The 22,826-nt window shown below is 40.5% G+C and overlaps 1 protein-coding gene across 1 annotated transcript in view; it reads left to right on the forward strand.

The window, feature by feature from the left end:
* The window catches only part of PPTC7 (protein phosphatase targeting COQ7), a 47,726-nt gene extending 25,814 nt beyond the window's left edge, over window positions 1–21,912 (forward strand). The window contains exons 3-6 of the mRNA XM_079763181.1: window positions 6,250–6,448; window positions 10,754–10,877; window positions 14,157–14,286; window positions 15,601–21,912. Coding sequence (XP_079619307.1) covers window positions 6,250–6,448; window positions 10,754–10,877; window positions 14,157–14,286; window positions 15,601–15,659 — 512 coding nt within the window. The 3' untranslated portion in view covers window positions 15,660–21,912. The remainder of the gene's footprint in view (window positions 1–6,249; window positions 6,449–10,753; window positions 10,878–14,156; window positions 14,287–15,600) is intronic.
* The last annotated feature ends 914 nt before the right edge of the window (window positions 21,913–22,826 follow it).

The following is a 22,826-nucleotide window of genomic DNA, read 5'->3' on the forward strand; positions in this document are numbered from 1 at the left end:
TTCTGCTAATTGCCAGCATCTTTCTGGTTACTAAAAGGCCCCCCCCTCCCAGTCACCATCCGCATTTAAAATCAGCCTCTGTTCAGTGTTAATGGAGAGCTCTACATTATAGAATTTTGCCTTCAATTTAAATCCTTCTTAAGAACGGTTTCTTTTCATTATGCTGCCATCTTCTGTTTTCTCTGTGCTGTGATTAACCAGCTTATTTTATTTCTAACTAAAGAGAAATCTTGCCTTGAGGTTTCAATATACTGCTTTGTCTTAATCTGCTATTTTGGGCATGCAATTTGGAGCTTGCCTGGCATAGTGAAACATCCTAGATTCTCTTTCTAGTACCTCTCTGTCAACTTTCCATATGACTTTAAGCAAACCACTTAACCCCCTGACCCCTTGCTTCATATGTTGAATGGAGAAATGTGTGTGTGTGTGTGTGAGAGAGAGAGAGCTGGAGGGGGGCGGGGCAATTAAAGCTTCCTGCAGCACTCAGAAACATGTTGTTGAAGGAAAAGAGGACATTGCAGAATACCATCTAATAGTCTAACATCTAAAGAGAACCTATAAACAAATTCCAGAGGCCTGAATGTTTCCATGAATCCTCTACCCCGTAACCCCGTGCATTTATTATGACTTGGAATAACCAATTACAGAAGAGCAGCTATCCTATTTTTGCACTTTGAAAGCTTTCTTCTTGCTAAATTTTTTCCTTATCCTTACTTCCCTTTTTGTTTACCCTCATGTAATTGGGAGATCTTAATAAATTTAAGGACATATCAAAGGTTTTTTTACATTCAATATTATAGTTTTTTCTCCTAACAGACACATTGAAATAATCCTTTGTTACCATGTTTGACACATATGTACTTCTTTCTTACCTAATCTACAACTATCTAAGCTATTTGTAACTAAATTTAAGCATACTAGTATTTTGGCCGAGACAGACTGCTGAGTTTTATTAAACCTCAGATATAGACCAAGAGACTAGAAGTGGGGGGTGGAGAACTGAGCAAGAACATGTGCCACATGCTATTCATATTTTTGACAAATGGCTATTGGGCAGAACATATTTTGTATGATGATTCTATTAATGATAAATGATGGGATTTTTCTGTGCATTGAGTTAAGAAGGAAGGGTAATTGGCTATCTTGGCTCTAATGTAAGCTATGGAGTAGGTTATCTGACAGCACTTCCAGTTTGTTTGTTACAGTACCTTTGTTTTTCTTTGACATTTAATGGATAGAGACTAGATAGCTTAGCATTAGAGTGTCAGGTTAGTACCCATGCATATACTGTATAGAAACAACAAAATGGAATTTCTGAACATTAGGATGAGCCTAATGCTTATATTTAAGTGTTTTTAAATTATTAAGTTATACATTTTCACTTAGAAAAAATTATTAGCAAAAATTAAATTAGTGATTATGCTTTCTGTTATTTTTCTGTGCATGTTTGTGCATAGTATAATGATAACAGGAATTGAATCTACTGTGTGCTCACAACAGTGCCATGAACTAGGTTCATAGGTACTTTTTTGTTTTGTTGTTAAATATTTTTATTGATTTTTAGAGAGAGAGAAGTAGAGAGGGAGAAAGAGAAACATCAATATTGGGAGCAGAACAATGATAGGCTGCCTCCTGCACACCCCCTACTGGGGATCTAACCCCAAATCCGGGCGTGTACCCTGACCTGGAATCGAACTAGTAATTTTGGTGGTGCATGAGACAGCACCCAACCAAATGAACCACCCTGGCTAGGGCTCAGAGGTACGTTATTCACCCTTTTGTTAGGAAGAGACTGAGGCCTAGAGAGACTAAGTGACTTGCCTGCCGGCAGTCACACAGCTAAAAATGATGGAGCACTGGGATTTAACACAGCTAGTTCCACCCCCCGTTTTCTTTGTTTCATTTTGCTTAACAGTTTGGCCTTTGCCTACTATTGCTTTTTTAAAAATAAATTTCACTGTTTTTGATGTACAATTCTTTAAGTGTGGTATCACTTTTTTTTAAAAAGGAAACTTCAATACTAGCTTGTAATTTACTTGTTTGACTTAAGTTATCATCCTTCCTTTTCAAATATATTTCTCTAACACAATTTTAGTTGCTATTAAAAAGCTAACACTTGAGAGAAGCAAGATGGCAGCATAGGTAAGCGCCTGTACTTGCTGCCTCTCACAACCACATCAATACCACAACTAAACGGCAGAACAACTATCACCCAGAACCGCAGGAAGGCTGGCTGAGTGGAAGTTCCACAACTAGAGAGGTGAAGAAGGCACATTGAGACTGGTAGGAGGTGCGGAGGCGTGGAAAGTGCTGGCACCTGGATGTGCTGCTCTTTTAATCGTAAGGGAGATACAAGCTCCCACTTGCTCTGAACTCCAGTTCCTGGCAAGACTCTGGGGGACCCAGGCACATACGGGGAGAAACTGGGCTGTCTGGCATCGGGACAGGAATGCGAGGGCAGCTTTCTTTTAGAGGGGCTTGCAACTATCATTGTTCCTGCACAGGAGTTTGGGACGCGGAGAACCAGGGACTTCTCCAGTTCAGGGCTGACTGGCAGCCATTGCTGTTTGCTCCGCCCTGGTATTCCCAGAGATCCCGCTCCACCCAATTTACAACCCACCCAAGCTGTGCACATCGGTTTTTGCATATGAATAGCTGCTTCTTTGCCTAAAACCTGTCAAACTGCAGCTGGGTCTGAGAGCCCCAGAGCTTCCAAAAGAAAGCCCGAGGCCCTGCCAGCCTTGCTTCACAGCTGGGCCTCATCTGGGCACTTCAAAACCCCATACAAAGAGGAGGAATCTGCAGATGTCTCTGTAGCTCTGGCTGGGCGGCCCCAGACAGTGGCTGACCTTGCACCTCCTTGGAGATCCAAGAGCCAGCATACCCATTGGTCAGAGTGATACTATACCGGATTACAACTCTTCACATCCATAAGAGACACACTCAGGGGGCAGACTCATTGAGCACCAAAGCCCTACTGAAACAAGTCCTGCCCCATAAGGGTGTCTACTGCACAACAGATCTTCCAGTGTAGACACAGCTGGTCATCACAGCCAATTGGCTTGGAGGTCAATTCCTCCCACTGATACCAACAGCAATCAAGGGTTAATTACAACAAGACTGTGCAAACAGCCCACAAAGGGGTGCACCAAGAGCGTTCACCTCAGGTGACTAGGGAGGCTGAGCCACTGGGCCCTATAGGACACCAATCACACAAGGCCACTCTATCAACTCAAGAAGACTTAGCAGCTACCCAGTACATAGAAACAAGTCACAAATGAAAGAAATGGATGAAAGCAAACTACTGGATATAGAGTTCAAAACCATGGTTATAAGATTATTCAAGAATCTTACAGAAACGTCCGAGAAATTTAGTGAGACCCTCAAGGATATGAAAAAGGACCAATCAGAAATTAAATATACACTGACTGAAATAAAGAATAATATACAGAGATCCAACAGCAGACTAGAGGATCCCAAGTATCAAGTCAAAGATTTGAAATACGAAGAAGCAAAAAATACCCAACCAGAAAAGCAAAAAGAAAAAAGAATCCAAAAATATGAAGATAGTGTAAGGAGCCTCTGGGACAACTTAAAGCGTACCAACATCCGAATTATGGGGGTGCCAGAAGAAGAGAGAGAGCAAGATATTGAACACCTATTTGAAGAAATAATGACAGAAAACTTCCCCTACCTGGTGACAGAAATAGACTTACAATTCCAGGAAGTGCAGAGAACCCCAAACAAGAGGAATCCAAAGAGGACCTCACCAATACACATCATAATTAAAATGTCAAGGGTAAAAGACAAAGAGAGAATATTAAAAGCAACAAGAGAAAAACAGTTAGTTACCTACAAGGGAGTACCTATACGACTGTCAGCTGATTTCTCAACAGAAACTATGCAGGCCAGACGGGAGTGGCCAGAAATATTCAGAGTGATGAATAGCAAGAACCTACAACCAAGATTACTCTACCCAGCAAAGCTATCATTCAGAATTGAAGGTCAGACCGAGAGCTTCACAGGTAAGAAAAAGCTAAAGGAGTTCATAACCACCAAACCAGTATTATATGAAATGCTAAAGGGTATTCTTTAAGAAGAGGAAGAAGAAGAAAAAGGTAAAGATAAAAATTATGAACAACAAAATGACAACAAATACATACCTATCAACAAGTAAATCTAAAAATTGAGTGAATAAAAAATCTGATGAACAGAATAAACTGGTGAATATAATAGAATCAGGGGCATAGAAAGACTGACAATTCTCAGGGGGAAGAGGGTGTAGGGGTGTGGGAAGAGATTGGACAAAATCTTACACCTATGGACGAGGACAGTGGCGGGGGTAAAGGCATGGGGTGGTGGGGGGGAACCTGGTGAAGGGGAGCTATGGGGGGGGGGAAGAGGAACAACTGTAATAATCTGAACAATAAAGATTTAAAATTAAAAAAATAAAAGAACACTTTGTGGGGAGGGGGGGTAAGTGAGCAACCCAAGGACTTGTGCATGCATATAAGCATAACCAATGGACACAGATAGTAGCGGGGCGAGGGCATGTGCTGGGGTGCAGGAGCAGCCGGGGAGAGGTCAATGGGGGGGAAAAAGACATATGGAATACTTTCAACAATAAAGAATATAAATTTAAAAAAAGAAAGCTAACACTTATTGTGTATTATTGTAAGTGTTTGACATGATTTAACTAATTTTATCCTCACAACGCTATGAGGTAATTACTGTTATCCCTATTTTCATAGATGTAGACACTGAGGCACCGAGAGGTTAATTTGCCACAGGTCACACAGCTAGTAAGTAGCAGAGGTAGTATTCAGACACAGGCAGGCTGATTTACCTAAGACAGTGGTCGGCAAACTGTGGCTCGTGAGCCACATGCTGCTCTTTGGCCCCTTGAGTGTGGCTCTTCCACAAAATACCATGGCCTGGGCGAGTCTATTTTGAAGAAGTGGCGTTAGAAGAAGTTTAAGTTTAAAAAATTTGGCTCTCAAAAGAAAGTTCAATCATCGTACTGTTGATATTTGGCTCTGTTGACTAATGAGTTTGCCGACCACTGACCTAAGAGAATACTCTTTAATATTATGTGACAGTGTATATAGCCTGCCATGGTATGGATGTACTATAATTTATTTAACCAGTTGCTTAATTTTAGATGTGGTTGCTTCCAGTTCTTCCTGATATTAAACGCTGTTTTGATACTTAAGTCTTATTTGCATCTCTAATTATTTTCTTAGAATAAATTCTTACCAGTGGATATGCACATTTTTTAGGGCTATATTGCCCTTTAGAAAGGTTGTTTAGTTTTACTCTCTCTCTCCATTATGGAATGAGAGTGACCATGTTTGATATACTCTTGGTAACAGCATGCGTTATCTTCTTTTGATTCTTGTTAAACTAGTAGATAAAATAGTTAGTAGTGTGATGATCATTTTTCATGTATTTCTTGGTGAACTGTTTATATTTCTATATTGTCTTTTTTTCTTTAGGTATAAGTTTAAATTTTAGTACTTGAAGTAATCTTACTAGTTGTAATAACAACCTTTCATTCTGGGGAAGGTCATGCGAGCTATGTGCTGCAAAGGTACATGGAAGCTTTTGCTCTCTACTTAGAATGTGGTCTCTTCCATCTGAACATTATTAGTCTCTGTAAAGTGAACAGGTTGATTCCATAAGCCACCTGGGAAATTAGTCTTGTTACTTCAGAGTGAATCAGTTCCCAGTAAAAGTTCTTTGTGACCTCAACAGTTGGAAATCTGGTTAAAAATTGTAGTTGCGTGCCCTGTCTTAAATGCTAGTGAATTTTGTGGAGGCTTCCTACCAGTGACTAATGAGAAATGTCAGGGAAATGTAGCATTCTCATTCTGGCATTTAAGTATTAAAGCTTAATATCTCAACAACATGCTTTTGAGCATTTGGCATAGATAATCGCACTATTGAAATGAAATAATATGGTTAAATACCAGCCATTTTTATTGTTTTCTTTCTCTGCAAATGGAAGAATTCAGATCATCAATGGCCCACTTACTATGTATCATACAAATTCCTTTTTCTTTCCCACCATTTGGACCCTGATCCAGGTTATTAATGACATTTGTTGCGACATGGAGCATAACTAAGAAAGATCCTTTTTAAGCAAAGGCTCAAATTATGGCATGTTGTTCTTTGAGGTAATATGATAAAAATATGTGTACAAAGGCAGCCTTGGAAGAGAAAATAAATGGAGACCATTTTTGTTTCTAGGTAGCAGTACCGCCTGCATCGTGGTGCTGGACAGAACTAGCCACCGCTTACACACAGCAAACCTGGGAGATTCAGGCTTTCTGGTTGTCAGGGGTGGCGAAGTTGTGCACCGATCAGATGAGCAGCAGCATTACTTCAACACTCCATTCCAGCTGTCAATTGCACCACCAGAAGCCGAAGGAGTCGTCTTGAGTGACAGGTAATTTCCCCTTTCACTCATTAAATTGTGAACAGGGCATGGCTTACTCACAGGTTCTCTCCTATCCCCCTCAGCCACAGTGGCGATAGGCAATTTCCATTCCCAGATGAGAAAAAAAAGACATTGAAAATGTTCTCATCAGGAGAACCTTTTAGTTTGACTTTGAAAGATATTTTGCATATACTTGATATTGCAGCCAAGTTGAATTCTGATAAACACCCAATAATTTGACAAGACTGAAAATGCTATTTCAAGCTTACAAAATATCAATTTTTCATACCAAGATCACGTGGTATGTACAGTTGTGTTAAATTTTGCTAGAGAAATTAGTTATTGTTCATGCATGCCATTGTCTGTGCAAGATTTTGCATACGTTACTAGGGAAGAGTACAAACAGGCATCTGCTTTATTTATCAGAATAACTTCCTGATTCTCAGGGCCTCCTACTACATGTATCAAATAGAGCTTGCAGTCCAGGCAGAACCTATTAGGACCAAGTTAACATACAGGAAATGGAATCAAAAGTGGTCTTGGATATTTCTGTGATGATGCTGTTGAGGTGCTCTCTTTTTCTTCTGACACCTTCTCTTGGTTCTTTTTTTTTAATCCTCACTGGAGGATATTTTTCCATTGATTTTAGAGAGAGTGGAAGGGGGAAGGGAGAAGAGAGAAACATAGATATATGAGCAAGATGCATCGATTGGTTGCCTCCCGCAACACATGCGCCCTAATCAGGGCAGGGATAGAACTTGCAAACCAGTTACGTGCCCTTAATGGGGAATCGAACCTGGGACCCTTCCATGTGTAGGCCATTGCTGTTCTAACCACTGAGCACCCTGGCAGGACCCTCAGTTCATTTTTAAATTGGGAAGAGAACTTTTTGAGACAATCAGTACTTTTTAAAATCAACTTTTACAGTTTATCTTTTCTAAGATCAGAACACAGACAAGGCTAAGACAATCTGTAAGACCTAGGACAAACATTGTTGGTAATTCATTGATGTTGTTAACTGGGTGATAAACCTTTTGTAAAAATTGAAGCATTTTAGCAAGTATCTGTTGTCTCTACTTAATAGTCCTTATAAAACCATATCTTAAGCCCTAACTAAGATAAAATGATTATTCTACCATCTTTTATTTTTTGTTAATCCTCACCTGATGATATTTTTCCATTGATTTTTAGAGAGAGTAGAAGGGAGGGGGAGAGCCAAGGAGAGAGAAATATCAATGTGAGAGAGACATCATTTGGTTGCCTCCCACACGTGCCCTTGACCAGAATCGAACCTGCAACCCTTCAGTTCAAGGGCTGACGCTCTGTACACTGAGCCAAACTGGCTAGGTAGGGCATCACTACCATCTTTTAAACTGTAATGAGTATATTACATAATGAGGTATTCAGTATCACCCATCTAAAATCTGTTGTTAAAAAAAAATAAAAATCTGTTGTTGACTCCTAGAGAGAGGTAAGCATTATTTACTTTCAGATTAAGGCAGATTACCGTAAGTGGAAGAATATTTGATTATGGTCCCTTCTTCAGTGTAATACACATTAATATTAACCATATTGGAGTGAGCAAATCTTAGAACCCCAGGACTTGATAGATATTAAGTTCAGCTAACAGTTTTTAGAGAACAGTGTTTTAATTTTTCTTTATTTGATTCTTCTTGATTTGGCTTCTGAGTGCTAGAGCAGCCCTGCCTTATCTCACACACTATCTTTGGGACAGTCTGATTAGGGCAGCACTTGGCCTGGCCTACCAATGAGGTGGAGGTTTCTTCCCCTGGAGCCCAGAGACAGCTTATTAGCATGTGATTTCAGCTCGTGTTTCAGTGCAGTCAAAAGTTTCCAGCAGCACAGTATGTTCAATCAAAATGGGCAGAACTGCAGCTGGCAGAACACCAAGCTCATGGGTGGGAGTGTTGGGAGAAGAGGACAAATTGTCCAATGGTAGTGAGTCTCTCACAGGCAGAATAGCAAAGGACACTCCTGTGGAAAGAAAAACCTCAGCATAAAATCGAGCTTCAGTGCCAACCTGGTCATTAATCAAAACTTCTAGGATCTGACTAGCTTCCAAAGACTGAGCAAATGTGAAGTGTCTTGTATTTTCTCTTTATTCCACAGAAGAAATCAACCTGATTTCCACCAGTTTTAGTCCCCCGACCCTCTGCTGTATCTTAGCTATTAGTCCATCTTATCTATAAACTATTATTTTAACCTTGACTTACGGGTTTTCTTTTAGTAGCTGTTTTTACAAAATATTTATTATATGAATGTATAAATTAATTTGTTCCTTGACAAAGCCCATCATAGAACTTTTAGATGTGCTGCTTCTTTCCTCTGATGAGACGATGAACCAGAAATTTTCTCAGTGCACTTTTAAGGCATTTCCCAGCAGGCATGGGTGGGTTGTTAGTTTCTTGTGTTTTCTCTTCACAACTTTTATAACATGTTGCTTCTACGGGTTTGGGGGTGGTGTTTTTTTTCTGTCAAGCTTAGGGTGCCTTAGTTCTGGCCCCACCCTTCTGGGTCAATGTATGCATTTTTTCCTGGCTCTTGTCACTTACAGGTTAAAGCAGGTTATCAGGTATCTATCTCACCTTTTCCTCACCCTGGAGGCCTGGAAGCAGTGAATCTGGACATTGGAAGTGGCTGAGAATTGGCCTCTCAGGGGGCCATTAACCCTTTGTATATATGGTCTTTTCTGTTTTCTCCCCACCTGGGTTTTTCCCCCCCATTCTCTGCTTTCATTAGGTTTTGTCAGAGGAAAAAAATCTCCCATCTATTTTTTTTTTTAATATATTTTATTGATTTTTTACAGAGAGGAAGGGAGAGGGATAGAGAGTTAGAAACATCAATAAGAGAGAAACATTGATCAGCTGCCTCCTGCACACTCCCCACTGGGTATGTGCCGCAACCAAGGTACATGCCCTTGACCGGGATCGAACCTGGGACCCTTCAGTCTGCAGGCCGATTCTCTATCCACTGAGCCAAACCGGTTAGGGCTCCCATCTATGTTTTTAAAAGTTTTATGCAAAAAGATGTGGTGCAAAGTCTACCTCCTATTCCTGCCGCTAGCCACACATTCTCTCCTCAGAGGCAGCAGCCACTGTTATCTTTTTCACTCTCTGTACCTTCCTCTTTCATTAACAACATATCACAAAGGTTATTTTTGTGTGTTTTTTATTCCCCAATTTGGAGGGCCAGTTACTTTGTTTCTTCATTCATTTAGTCATTCAACAGATATTTATTGAAGATCTATGTGTCAGGCACACTAATAAATACTTATGCATGTGGAGCACTTTGTAAGTCCTGGGAGATACACAGTCCTCACTCTGCCAGAATAAGTATCCCTTAGTAATACTAACATAGAATTTCCAATAATACACTAGTAATTACTAGTATTACATTATTGCATGTGTTTTCCATCAATGAATTCTTAGAGGATTTGCATGCTCTCATAGTTATTCCACTATAACACAACCTCCTGAGAGCCAGGTTCAAGTCTGCAGGGAACTGATAAGTGGACAATGAATAAGAGAGGATGGAATGTGGCTCTAAAGAATTAGGAAATAAAGATTCATTTGCACTAGGATTTTAGAGACATGTTAGCATCTGACTCAGAAAAGAACCCTTCCTCCTTTGAAATCACATATGACTAATCACCACACTCTGTTTTACTTGGTAGTTTCAGTTAAGCTTTTGAAATCTATAATAATAAAAGCATAATATGCTAATTAGACCAGACTTCCTTCCGGACGACCTTCCAGACAAAGCTGGGGCTGTGAGAGAAGCCCGGGTGCCAGAGAGAAGCTGGTGCCGGCAGCCAAGGGAAGGAAAGCCTACTCTTGCACGAATTTTGTGCATTGGGCCTCTAGTATTTATATATGAGTGTTTAATTAATTGTTTTCAAGGTTAGGAATTTCAGAATGACTGGCCCTTATTATTGACTCCTAATATAAATTAGGTTTTGTTTTTTTTGAAATATATTTTATTGATTTTTCACAGAGAGGAAGGGAGAGGGATAGAGAGGTAGAAACATCGATGAGAGAGAAACATTGACCAGCTGCCTCCTGCACGCCCCCTACCGGGGATGTGCCCGCAACCAATGTACATGCCCTCGACCGGAATCGAACCTGGGACCTTCCAGTCCGCAGACCGACACTCTATCCACTGAGCCAAACCGGTTTCGGCTAAATTAGGTTTTTTTATAGCATTATTACATTGTAACATAGTGCCTGTTGAAAACTTTGAATGGTATCTCTAAAGAGCTTTCTTAACTTTGCACCTACCCTTTCCATGTCACAGCCCGGATGCTGCTGATAGCACATCTTTTGATGTCCAGTTAGGAGATATTATCCTGACAGCGACAGATGGACTCTTTGACAACATGCCTGATTATATGATCCTGCAGGAGCTAAAAAAGTTAAAGGTAATTAACTGAAAGATTGGCCCTTGGAAACAATGGCCCTCTCTGGGCAGTTAAATTTTCTCCATTCAATTGCATTATCTCTTTTTATAGTTTTGAAAAGGACTATTTTGTGAATATAGGAAACTAATAATAGTACCAGTTTTTCAATCAGTTGTAAATGGAAATATTCACAAATGGAGAACTTAAAGGAAAAAGGCTTTTCACCAAGCTTTTAGTAGGGTGGTAAAGGTAGGAAAAGTCCAGATAAGAAATTTCTTGTTTGCATTTTTCATTGTATTTTAATGGTATTTAATAGTGTTACCTCCTGGTCCTTTTCTCATTTTATTCTCATAAGAAACCCAGCAGGTGTTGAGGCTGGGAAAGATAGGAAGTCATCATACCAGAGCCAGCCAAGGCAGCAGTCAAGGGCATCAGGCAGTTAGGGGCCTTGATGTGATTTGAGCTATCACCAGTAATAAAGCAGTTCAGCTTTGACCCATACAGAGAATGGAAGAAAGTGAAAATCAGTGTTTCCATGTTCTTTGGCTTTGTAAAAATTGTAACTCTGGGAAAAGTTAGCCTTTTCTCATGCTTTTATCGCTAACCACTGTAACTTTGAGTAAGTTTTTAAACCTTTTTTTTTAATTTAATATTTTATTGATTTTTTACAGAGAGGAAGGGAGAGAGATAGAGAGCTAGAAACATCGATGAGAGAGAAACATCGACCAGCTGCCTCCTGCACACCCCCTACTGGGGATGTGCCCGCAACCAAGATACATGCCCTTGACCGGAATCGAACCTGGGACCTTTCAGTCCGCAGACCGATGCTCTATCCACTGAGCCAAACCGGTTTCGGCAGTTTTTAAACCTTTTAAGCAACATTTTCTTCACCTGTAAATTGGGGGTACAAAAGGCCCTGTTTTATAGGGTTATGGTGAAAATTAACTGAGACCAGGAGTACAGAATCCTTAGTACCAGGCCTCATCTGTGGGGTTCAATAAAGGCCAGGTGCTTACTGTAGTGATACTATACTCTGTGGTGACAGGGTGGTGAGCAGAAATGACATTCCCTGTCCTCTGGAGCTTCTATTCTAGTGGAGGAAGGTAGCTAATACAGAGAAAGAAAAAGATAATATACTGGGTGGGGCAAAAGTAGGTCTATAGTTATGAGTACGTGTAACAGTTTATTCTTGTACTAGAGGCCCGGTGCATGAAAATTTATGCACTGGAGGCGGGGGTCCCTCAGCCTGGCCTGCCCCCTCTCACAGTTCGGGAACCCTCAGGGGTAGGAGGCGACCCGGCGATCAGGGGAAGGCGACGCCCCATCACACCTCTGCTGCTGCCACTGCCGGCAGCGCAAGCCTCGGCTGGCTCTGGTTACCTGAGCCTCAGGCGGCCCTGGGTGGCTGGGCAGCCACCATCCGAGGCTTGCCTGCGCCTCGGGCTGGCCCTGGGCGACTGGGGGGGCTGAGGGGACTGGGGGACTCTGGAGGCAGGCGCGCAGAGTGGCCTGGCCCGCCTGCTGCCCCGGTGGGGCTGAGGGGACTGGTGCCGCCATCTTTGAGGGCATGGCAGTCAATTAGCATATCCCTCTTTATTAGATAGGATTATTTAATTGTTGTTAATCCTCACCCAAGGATATTTTTTCCATTGGTTTTTAGGGAGAATAGAAGAGAGAGGGACAGAGAGAAACATCAATGTGAGAGAAACACATCAATTGGTTGCCTCCTGCATGAGCCCTGACCAGGGCCCAGGCTGGGAAGGACCCTGCAGCCAAGGTACATCCCCTTGACCTGAATTGAACCCAGGACCCTTTAGTCTGCAGGCCAATGCTTTATTCACTGAGCCAAGTCGGCTAGGGCTTGTTATATTATTTTGCATACGAACAACTATAAATCTATTTTTGCCCCACCCTGTAGTGTTTATGGTAAATAAGAAGAAAAAGCAGGGTGAAGGGATAGGGAATAGAGAGGGTTGCTGTTTTAGAAAGATTGGTCAGGGAAGGCCTCTCACTGAGATAACATTGAAACAGAGGCCTATTATAATTTATACTGAAACCATTCTGAATCTTAGGATGTTAGAGCTAAAATGGACCTTGTTTCCCATTCCATTTTACTGATGAAGTTGAAGTAGCAAGGGTAAGGGAGTGGCTCAGGATTATACAGCTAGATAAGAATCTTCATCCTATATAATAAAACCCTGATATGCAAATAGACCAAACAGCAGAATGACCGGTCGCTATGACACTCACTGACCACCAGGGGGTGGATGCTCAACACAGGAGCTGCACCCTGGAGGTCAGTGCACTCCCACAGGGGAAGCACCGCTCAGCCAGAAGCCAGGCTCATGGCTGGAGAGCACAGCAGCAGTGGCGGGAGCCTCTCCCACCCCCGAGGCAGCACTAAGAACCCTCGGAGGATGTCCACCTGCCGGCTTAGGTCCACTCCCCGCGGGGAACGGGCCTAAGCAGGCAGGCAGACATCCCCAAGGGGTCCCAGACTGCAAGAGGGCACAGGCCAGGCTAAGGGACCACCCCCCCCTCAGTGCATGAATGTTGTGCACCAGGCCTCTAGTCATGATATAAAATTCTAAAGGTATTTTCAGTAGGGAAACTGGCAGCTCTTAGAGAGCAAACTGATGTTGGCCAGGAGCGCATTTATAAGCAAGGGGAAAAAAAATTTTTTTTTAATCCTCACCCGAGGATATTTTTCCATTGATTTTTAGAGAAAGTGGAAGAGAGAGGGAAAGACAGAGAGAAATATCAGTGTGAGAGAAACTCATTATTTGGTTGCCTCCTGCACATGCCCTGACCAGGGTCTGGGCCAGGGAGGAGCCTGCAACAGAGGTACGTGCCCTTGACCAGAATCGAACCCGGGACCCTTCAGTTCGCAGGCCAGTGCTCTATTCACTGAGCCAAACCGGCTAGGGCAGCAAGGAAATTTTTGAGGTCATCCCTAAAGTGCTATAAAAATTTGCCCTTTCAATCTCATCCTATTTTAGCAAAAATTCCTTAAGAATTTCAAGTGGGAAAAAAAGCAGAAATAAAAACCCAAACCTCAGGGCCCAAGGCCACCTATCAAAAACTTTCTGATTCACATTGTATGCAGGCAGCACTGATGGGCTCATTCCTTTTAGTGAGGGTGCAATGTTTATTGTCTTCTCTAACTGGAATAAAACGTAAATGGTGGAAACTGATTAGATAAATGTTACTATCTTAAAAAGTGATATTTGTAAGTATACTTGAATACAAAAATCATGTGAGACATTATGATAAAAATAACTCTCTCATCCTTCATCTTAGAATTCAAATTATGAGAGTATACAACAGACGGCAAGAAGCATTGCTGAGCAAGCTCATGAGCTGGCCTATGACCCAAATTATATGTCACCTTTTGCACAGTTTGCATGTGACAACGGACTGAATGTGAGAGGTAAGCAATCTTTAGGAAGGTCATAGGGACATAGTAAGATGGGAACATTCTGGGCTGTGGGGTGAGGTAAACTAGAGCACTAGAGTGAGACTGTTGAGATGTCCTCTCTTAGCTGTGAGTGGTGGCTTTGAGCTAGGTCATTAGGCCTTAACACTGGAAGACAAGAGCAAGTGCATGTCATCATGTCTTCCCCACAGAGGACGCCCTTCAGAGCTAAACTTCATAGGCTACAGAGGCAGGCGGAATCTGAAGCCCTTTATTGCCACCACTGCACTGCTTGGACCTCAGCCCAAAAGGCCTCCAAGCTCTGCCTGGAAGGACTGGACATTCCCAGCAGTTTAACATTTGCCCTTCACGGGTCTGACATTTCACTTCTCCCTTCCTCTGGCTTTGTGGGACTCGTTGACAGTATTTGCCTGCCAAATTGCCACAGCAGGTTTTGAAGAGGGAAGTAATGTTAACCTGTCCTTGCTTGAAGAGCCCTTCTATCTACTAAGTGATATTAACTTTGGGAGCAGGACAGTAGCTCTGTCTTGGAGCTGGGATGATGTGTTGGTGGTAACATATCAGAACTAGTACAGTTGGTCAGTTTCTTGCTAGTATTATATTATGACATGTAAAGCATTTCTTAGCCTTCCAGGAAATATTAAAATAGGAAAAAGCACATGCCATAGCTGTTTGGCAGATTAGAGTACAAGATTGTTCCTAATTTCAAAACAGTGGGTATGTTTGTCCAAATTAGGATTATGCATAGAAACATGTAACTTTCTTGTCAGGCAGAATTTATCTTAACCAGATTTTCTTTACTGTGATTGCTATAAACAGAGGAGGTAGTGGCCATTTTATCAGAGCTACTGTTTAAAAGAGCAGGGAAGGTTTTTTTTTTTAAGTGTCAGTTAAGTTACGTGTAATTTCTTGGTGTTTTTATTCCTTTCTTTTTTAAAAAAATACTTATTTAATTCAGAGAGGAAGGGAGAGGGAGAGAAAGCTGGAAACATCAATGATGAGAGAATCATGAATCGGCTGTCTCCTGCATGCCCCGCCACTGGGGATCGAGCCCTCAATCTGGGCATGTGCCCTGACCAGAAATCGAACCCTGACCTCCTGGTTCATAGGTTGATGCTCAGCCACTGAGCCACGCCAGCTGGACTTTATTTCTCTTCATCATTTTTCTTTCTTTCCTCTACTAGAATATATTGACAAATCAAACCTTCGTGAATTGCAAGCATTTGTCTCCTAGAACTTACTTAGGCTTACAGTTTTGGTTGACTTTACTTTTTACGATACATGACTACATTTTCATTTTTGTTTTAGGTGGAAAGCCAGATGACATCACCGTCCTTCTTTCCATAGTGGCTGAGTATACAGACTGACACACCTAGGTGTCAACTCCTGCCTTTCCTTCCATCATCCCAAATTTTCCCCAGCCGTGTGTGCTGATCCTGCTGGCAGGACCACGATTCTTTGCCACTGATCTCAATGGCCAGTGATGTAAGCCTTTTTGCCTGTCTTTTTGAGACCCCATTGAGATCCTTGTTAAGAACCACTACTGTCATTCACTAGCTCATATCTGCCAGCAACTTCGAAGAGAATCAAGATTTGAAGATTGGCCTTCACTTCTCATTGTCCTTTCCATGATGGGATCGGAGGTTTTCAAAGCTAAAATGGCTATTACTTTTCAAAAATGCTTGAAGTATTGAAGAAAATGAGTAATGTTGGTAAAGTGAATTAAAAATTACAGTGTGTAAAAGGGATTTTAAAAGTCTAACACAAACTCTATGTTATGGTACATCTCCTAGAAACATACATTATTCATCAAAAGAAATGTTACATGTGTACTATACAGTCTTTGTTATGATGATTGAGTGTGGCTTTGTGTTTTCATTATAAACTCCTATTTTTCAGGGGCTTATAATTCTGCTCTAAAACATTGCTCTGGATTATGAAATCTTGATCCACGAGCTTTTTTTCTTACAAATTGGAAGAAAATTTTAGTTTAATTCTATGGATGCAAACGTTTCATGGTTTTTAAAAGATGCTTAATTGTGATCCTATGATCAAAGTTTTGGCAGTTTATTGATTCATCCAACTCACAGGCTGGTGGCCTGATCTGCAGGAGTAGGGAGACTCTTTACCAAAATTTTAATGGGAATGTTACTCAAGATTGTAGAACTCCTCAAAGCCAAGGAATTTAATGTTATGGCTGAAATCCTCCCAGCTGTCTGACATGATGCCCCTGTGTGGGAGCTCTAGGCCCATAGGCCTAATGGGCTGAGAATGGACAGCTGTTATTTTGAATTTTGGGGGTCATGCTACTTCTAGTCTCACTCAGACCCTTTATTAGTAGCCTTGCTTTCTGTATAGCATGCACCAAATTCAGGGGGTCCATGTGGAAGGAGCACTGTGGGCAGTAGCAGCAACACAAGAGTCCATGAGGAAAACTAGTGATGATATGACATTTGCATTTACCCTACACAGAAATTTAGGGGTTTCTGAATCAAGCTTAATGTTTACAGTTTCCAAATAGCCATCTTGCAGTGTATAGTTTCCTTATAAAACTATCCCACATTCAGTTTTCCCATTATCTGCAAGTTCAAACTTATTTTTAAGGTTTGTGTATAAGTCGACTGCTGTAAAGATATATATTTTTGGGTCAGTCTTTTTCTTCATTAACTTGGTGGTAGAAAAATATAGTTAGCAATCCTTAAATTAAAGCCATGTTTTATATATAAGTCAGGTAACATTGGTGTATAGATGAGAATGCAATTAAACCTGAAGAGAATCTACTTGAGGAGAATATAGAAAGTCTCTTTCTCTAAAGGAGATACATACTCCCTGGTTTATTGCATTAAAACTTATGTTTGAGGTTACCTCAACTTGTTTTAAAAGATTTTGTTTTGTGAAATTGTACTGTATATTTGAGTAACTGTCAAGCTTTTGTTTTATTTAAAATTGTTTAACATGTACCATGTACATGTCATTACTATATTTCAATGCATCATGCTTGTAACAGGCATTTCATTTATAATAAGAATGAGTTATTCATTTGTAAACCGTTCAGTAATTTATCTACTATTCCTAAATTGGCATAATGTTAGATATCTATTTTGAATCACCTTTAATTACATGTCAGAATGCCTTAACTACCCTAACTTGACAAAACAGTTCTTTGGTAGAGGAGATGGGGGGTTGAGGGAGACTGTTTAAGTAATGAGAACCCATTGTGCTGTGATAAAACACAGAAGCCAGAGTGGCAAGTGGCGGGGTATTTATTTTGCACAAAATATTTGCAGTCTCTGTGTATTTTAAAAAGTAAAGAAAGTTGCATCCAGAAGGGTTTTGTTGCAAGAAGTACATTTATACTTGGGCTGATGACATTAGTTCTTTTATTGAATTTCTAATTATTTCTGGTCAGAGGTGTGTAGCCTATGATCTGGATATATTTTGCATTAATTTTCCAATGCCTACATTTGATTCCTGGTAGAGCAGTGCTGATTAAGTCACTGGCTTTGCTCTCATTTAACCCATCAAACACAATCTTTGTAAAGCTAGATTGGTGGTATTTTAACACAACTTATTTTATCAACTTATCTTTTTTGAGAAATTATTGTTAGAAATTGACAATATGTTTGTTCCAGTGATGTTGAATTTAGTGGGACAAGAATTGAGTTTCACCATAGAACTAACTTTTGGACCTGGCCTGTAAATTTAGTAATACAAAATATTTTCTCTTTTCCCTGTCCTTTTTGTGTTATGCACTTAATTTTTTGACTGCCAGTGGTCAGTTGGAGTGCTGCTTATCAAGTAACTCTCCTTCCACTCTCAGTGGTCAGAGGCTGTGTTGGACCCATGCTGGAATTTTCCAGTCACAGGACCCAAGCCTCTGTGGGGTATGACTGAGATATGCCACTTGGTGGGTCTGATTCTGAACTTGATGTGTGTGTTAATTGTATTTTAAATCAAGCAGTATAAAAAAGACACACACATTTGCCTCATGTAATGGACTTTTATAACAAAAGAGAATTTGGATTTCTAATTTACAAAAGGCAAATTATTTATCTCTCTCTGGATGCACCAAAGACCAGTAAAGTTTATAGCTTTTCCATCTATATTTATAAAGCAATACTGTATTATAAAAAATCAATATTTTTATCACATGCTTGAAATTTTTATTTTGTTCTGTTTTAAAATGTGCACTCTAAACATATCAGAACCTTATTTCTTCCTGTGAACTTAAGCTGCCTGCGCACAAAAAATATTTACCGAACGGATATGCAGTAGAGCCCTAGGCTCTTAAAAAGTGAAAGAAGAAATGAAGGGGAAAACAAGTTATTTGTCCTGAATTACTGTACTGGCTTGACATGGTCGATGGGTACTAAATCACAAAAGAATCCATTCCAGGTGTGTATGTCTGGGGGTTGGGCTGTGTCTAGATTAGCAACTAGATTTCCAGCTTTGCATGATGGGAGTGTCTCTCCTATCAGCTACATTTGTTTTGGATAGAACAGTAGCCTTCAGTACCACCTTCAGTACCACCAACCTACCGCATCAAGTAACAAGGCAGGAATTGTGGGAATTTACTGAGTTCGTTTTTGAGAGTTTTGGAGATTGTAAACAGGATTGACTAGAACTATAAGTGTTTGTACTTTGGATAAGTTCTTGGTTCCTTGTCACCTTATACCAGCTATCTTTGGTAGAAGCTACGGCATCAAATTTCCCTGGAAACAATCACATTTTTGCATTTAACAAATTTTACAATATCAAACAAAAAAACAAAATCTGCTTATAAAACTGAAAATATGAAACAAAACATTTGGATTTTATTCATAAAAAATTAAATTCTTTGTAAAATTGAACTTCTCAACTAAAAATTGGCAGTGTCAATGTCAAAATTTTAACGGTTAGCAGGTAGTTTGTGGCAAAGATGGCTAAATAATGAAGCAAGTTTGAATTTATACTAATGAGCTGCTTTTTTCTGTTGAGACTATCATTATTTGTCTTACCCAAGAGGCAATGACCTGAATTGGATGTCTGAAATATAACTTATGCAGGAATAGTTCTGTAAATACATTTAAATAAACTGTAAAGATATTTAATAAATATAGTATTTATACTAATCTGTGTACTCCTTTTAATTGAAATAGTAACTAAATAAGACACCAACCCTGACATTGAGTTTGTTGGTCTCTATCAAGTCCTCATTTCCAACACTCTTAGCCTAGCAGTGACTCCGTACTTTGTAGCTATTATTTTGTCTGTTACTAGTTCTCTGCCTTAGCTCTTTTCACCAGCTGGTTTACTACAACAGTTTATCTTCCTCAAAAATTCATCAAAATGGACTGATAATTCAATGTAAAATACACATGGTTTCCTAGCTGAGAAGGCTTTTGCATATTCTACATGGTATGAAGTGAAAGCACAGAAAAATCTGGTGTCATTTAAATTTAGCATTCTGTATCTAAAATCCAAATTAAATACAGTTTAACAGTATAACTATCTTTTACAGATTAGTGCAGCATCCAGGCAATTACTGATGATGATGTCTCCAGGACCTAACCCCCCTGCCCATTTCCAAGAGTGAGCCAAAAACTTCCATCCTCTGCAAGGAGATCTATAGTTGCCCGCGTATCATGTGAAATTCAGTGTTAGTCACCAGTGTAAGCATAAGATACATAAATCTTTAGCCTACATGTGAAAGAATTGCTTGAAATTATGTGGGTATTGTCAGTTTCCACAAAAAGCCCATTTTCATTCACTGAGGAACATTTTGGGATGAACTTGAGTTTTTATTAGGTTATTGTGGGTAGCTCTGACTCATTACTGAGCTACAAGAGCCAAATTCATTCTGGTTTTAGTTAGAAGTCTATTCACAGTTCTAAAGTTGACTGATCCACTCAGCCACCTTTGTTTATGAATTCCTCACAAAATCTGAAGTACAATTGCTTACCAGTTAACACTTCTTTGGGATTTGGTGGTTTCACAAAGACTTAACAAGATGTTACAGCATTCTAGTTTGTCAGGTTATAATTGACTTTTAAACAGGTTTGGGGGAGGGAGAGGCTTACATCATCAGATATTACATAAGAATGCTTCTGTGCCAGATATTTCAGTCTGTGCAGGTAACAAGATTATTCTTAAAGGGGAAAAGAACAGAGACACTCATTTCACTCCAAATCCAGGCTTTTTTGACAGTGGAGGTAAGTGCTCTATGTCAGATATACAGATATAACTTTTTGGCATCACTTCCATTAAATCCTTTTTTTTGTGTTACACTGCAGAAAATCGCATCTGAAAATCAGGATAATTTAAAGCTATCACATATAAGATTTTACAATATATAAAAAGACTCCAAAGTGAGGGAGATAGCTATATACCTGGTGTACCAGTTAATCAGATTTTGTAATCAAAACAAGGTAATTTTAAGAGAAACATCAAAAGTGCTTTATTCTAAGTAATGTCCATCGCTAGCTACACATTTCCCCCATCTTTCAGGTAATTTGTGGATACCGTCCCAATAGAACTTCTCTTGTTTTGAGGCAAACCATCCAGAGACCCCATTTTCCACTTCTATGTACGTTTTGAAGTGCTGCTCAGAAAGTGTGTGTGCCATGGATTGGAACAAGTGGTAATCTGAAGGAGCAAGATCTGGTGAATACAGCAGGTGGGTTAATACTTCCCAGGCAAGATCTTTTAACGTGTCTTTAACTGGTTTTGAAGTGTGTGATGGTGCATCATCATGAAGCAAAATTATTTGCTGTGTCTCTTGGCCCATTCTGGTCGTTTTGCTATCAAAGCATGGTTCAAATTGACTATTTGTTGTCGGTAGCGATCAGTATTAAGTTTCATCTGGTTTTAGAAGCTCATAATACACCACACCTTCCTGATCCCACCAAATGCAGAGCATTGTCTTCTTTCCTAAGCGATTTGGCCTTACAGTCACTGTTGATGGTTGACATGGATCAACCCATGATTTTCTGTGTTTGGGATTCTCAAATCCACTTTTCATCATCAGTCACAATTTGATGCAAAAAAAGACTTTCGTGCCGTTGAAGCAACATTTGACTGATGACTTTTCGGTTTTCCGTTCAGTTGATGTGGCACCCATTTTCCTTCCTTTAAAATCTTTCCCATTGCTTGTAAATGATTGAAAATTGTTTGCTGAGCAATGTTTAATCTTACTGCAAGTTATTTTTGAGTTTGACACACATCTTCATCCAATAATGCTTGTAATTGTTGGTCTTCAAACTTTTTTGGTTGGCCTGGACGTTCTTTGTCTTTCACATCAAAATCATCACTTTTAAAGTATTTAAACCAGTGTTCACAGTATCTTGAGATGGAGCATGTTCACCATAAGCTTCCCGAAGTATACGATAACATTTAGTAGCACTTTTCTTCAAAATACAGTAATGAGGGAGAAACCAAGATGGCGGCATAGGTAAACACCTAAACTACTGCCTCGCACAACAATATCAAAACTACAACTAAAAGACAAAATGGACACCATCCAGAACCACAGGAAAGCTGGCTGAGTGGAAATTCTACAACTAGAATGAAAGAGGAAAGCACATTGAGACTCAGAGGAGCTGCAAAAGGCTGAGGTATAGAGATGCGCGCGCGCGGAGAGGACGGGCGGCTGACTGCATGGCTGGCTTTCTAAAGCGGGAGGGAGACAGAAGCTCCCGACTGTGCTGAACTCCCGTTCCGGGCGAGTTTCTGGGAAACCAGACTCATTCGGAGAGAAACAGGACTGTCTGGCAGCGGGCGAAATTCGAGGGCGGCTTTCTCTCAGAGGTGCTTGCAGCGATTACCGAAGGACACTGAGACCCAGGGGCCTCATAGGGCAGGGCTGATGGGAAGCCAAGGCTGTCTGCTCCACCCTGAGACTCCGCCCCATCCAAGCTGAGCACAGAGGCTTTTGCAAGTCTTCTTCATAAGGGTGTCTCCAGCACAGAAGTTCTCCCAGCATAGACACAGCTGATCCTCACAGCCAATTGGCCTGGAGGTCAACTCCTCCCAGTGATACCAACAACAATTAAGGCTTAACTACAACAAGACTGTGCACACAGCCCACAGAGGGGTGCACCAAGAGTGTCCCCATCAGGTAATGAGGGAGGCTGAGCCACTGGGCCCTATAGGACAGCTAGCACACAAAGCCATGCTACCAACACGGAAGCAGCCAAAATGCGGAGACAAAGAAACAAGTCACAAATGAAAGAAATGGAGGAAAGCAAACAACTGGATATAGAGTTCAAAACCATAGTTATAAGGTTTTTCAAGAATTTCCTAGAAAAGGCCGATAAATTTAGCGAGACCCTCGAGGATATGAAAAAGGACCAACTAGAAATTAAACATACACTGACTGAAATAAAAAATATTATACAGAGACCTAACAGCAGACTAGAGGACCGCAAGAATCAAGTCAAAGATCTGAAATACAAAGAAGCAAAAAACACTCAACCGGAAAAGCAAAAAGAAAAAAGAATCCCAAAATTTGAAGATAGTGTAAGGAGCCTCTGGGACAACCTCGAGCTACCAACATC

The sequence above is a fragment of the Cnephaeus nilssonii genome (genome assembly GCF_951640355.1).
Source record: "Cnephaeus nilssonii genome assembly, chromosome: 22".
In the NCBI taxonomy this organism is placed as follows: Eukaryota; Metazoa; Chordata; class Mammalia; order Chiroptera; family Vespertilionidae; genus Cnephaeus; species Cnephaeus nilssonii.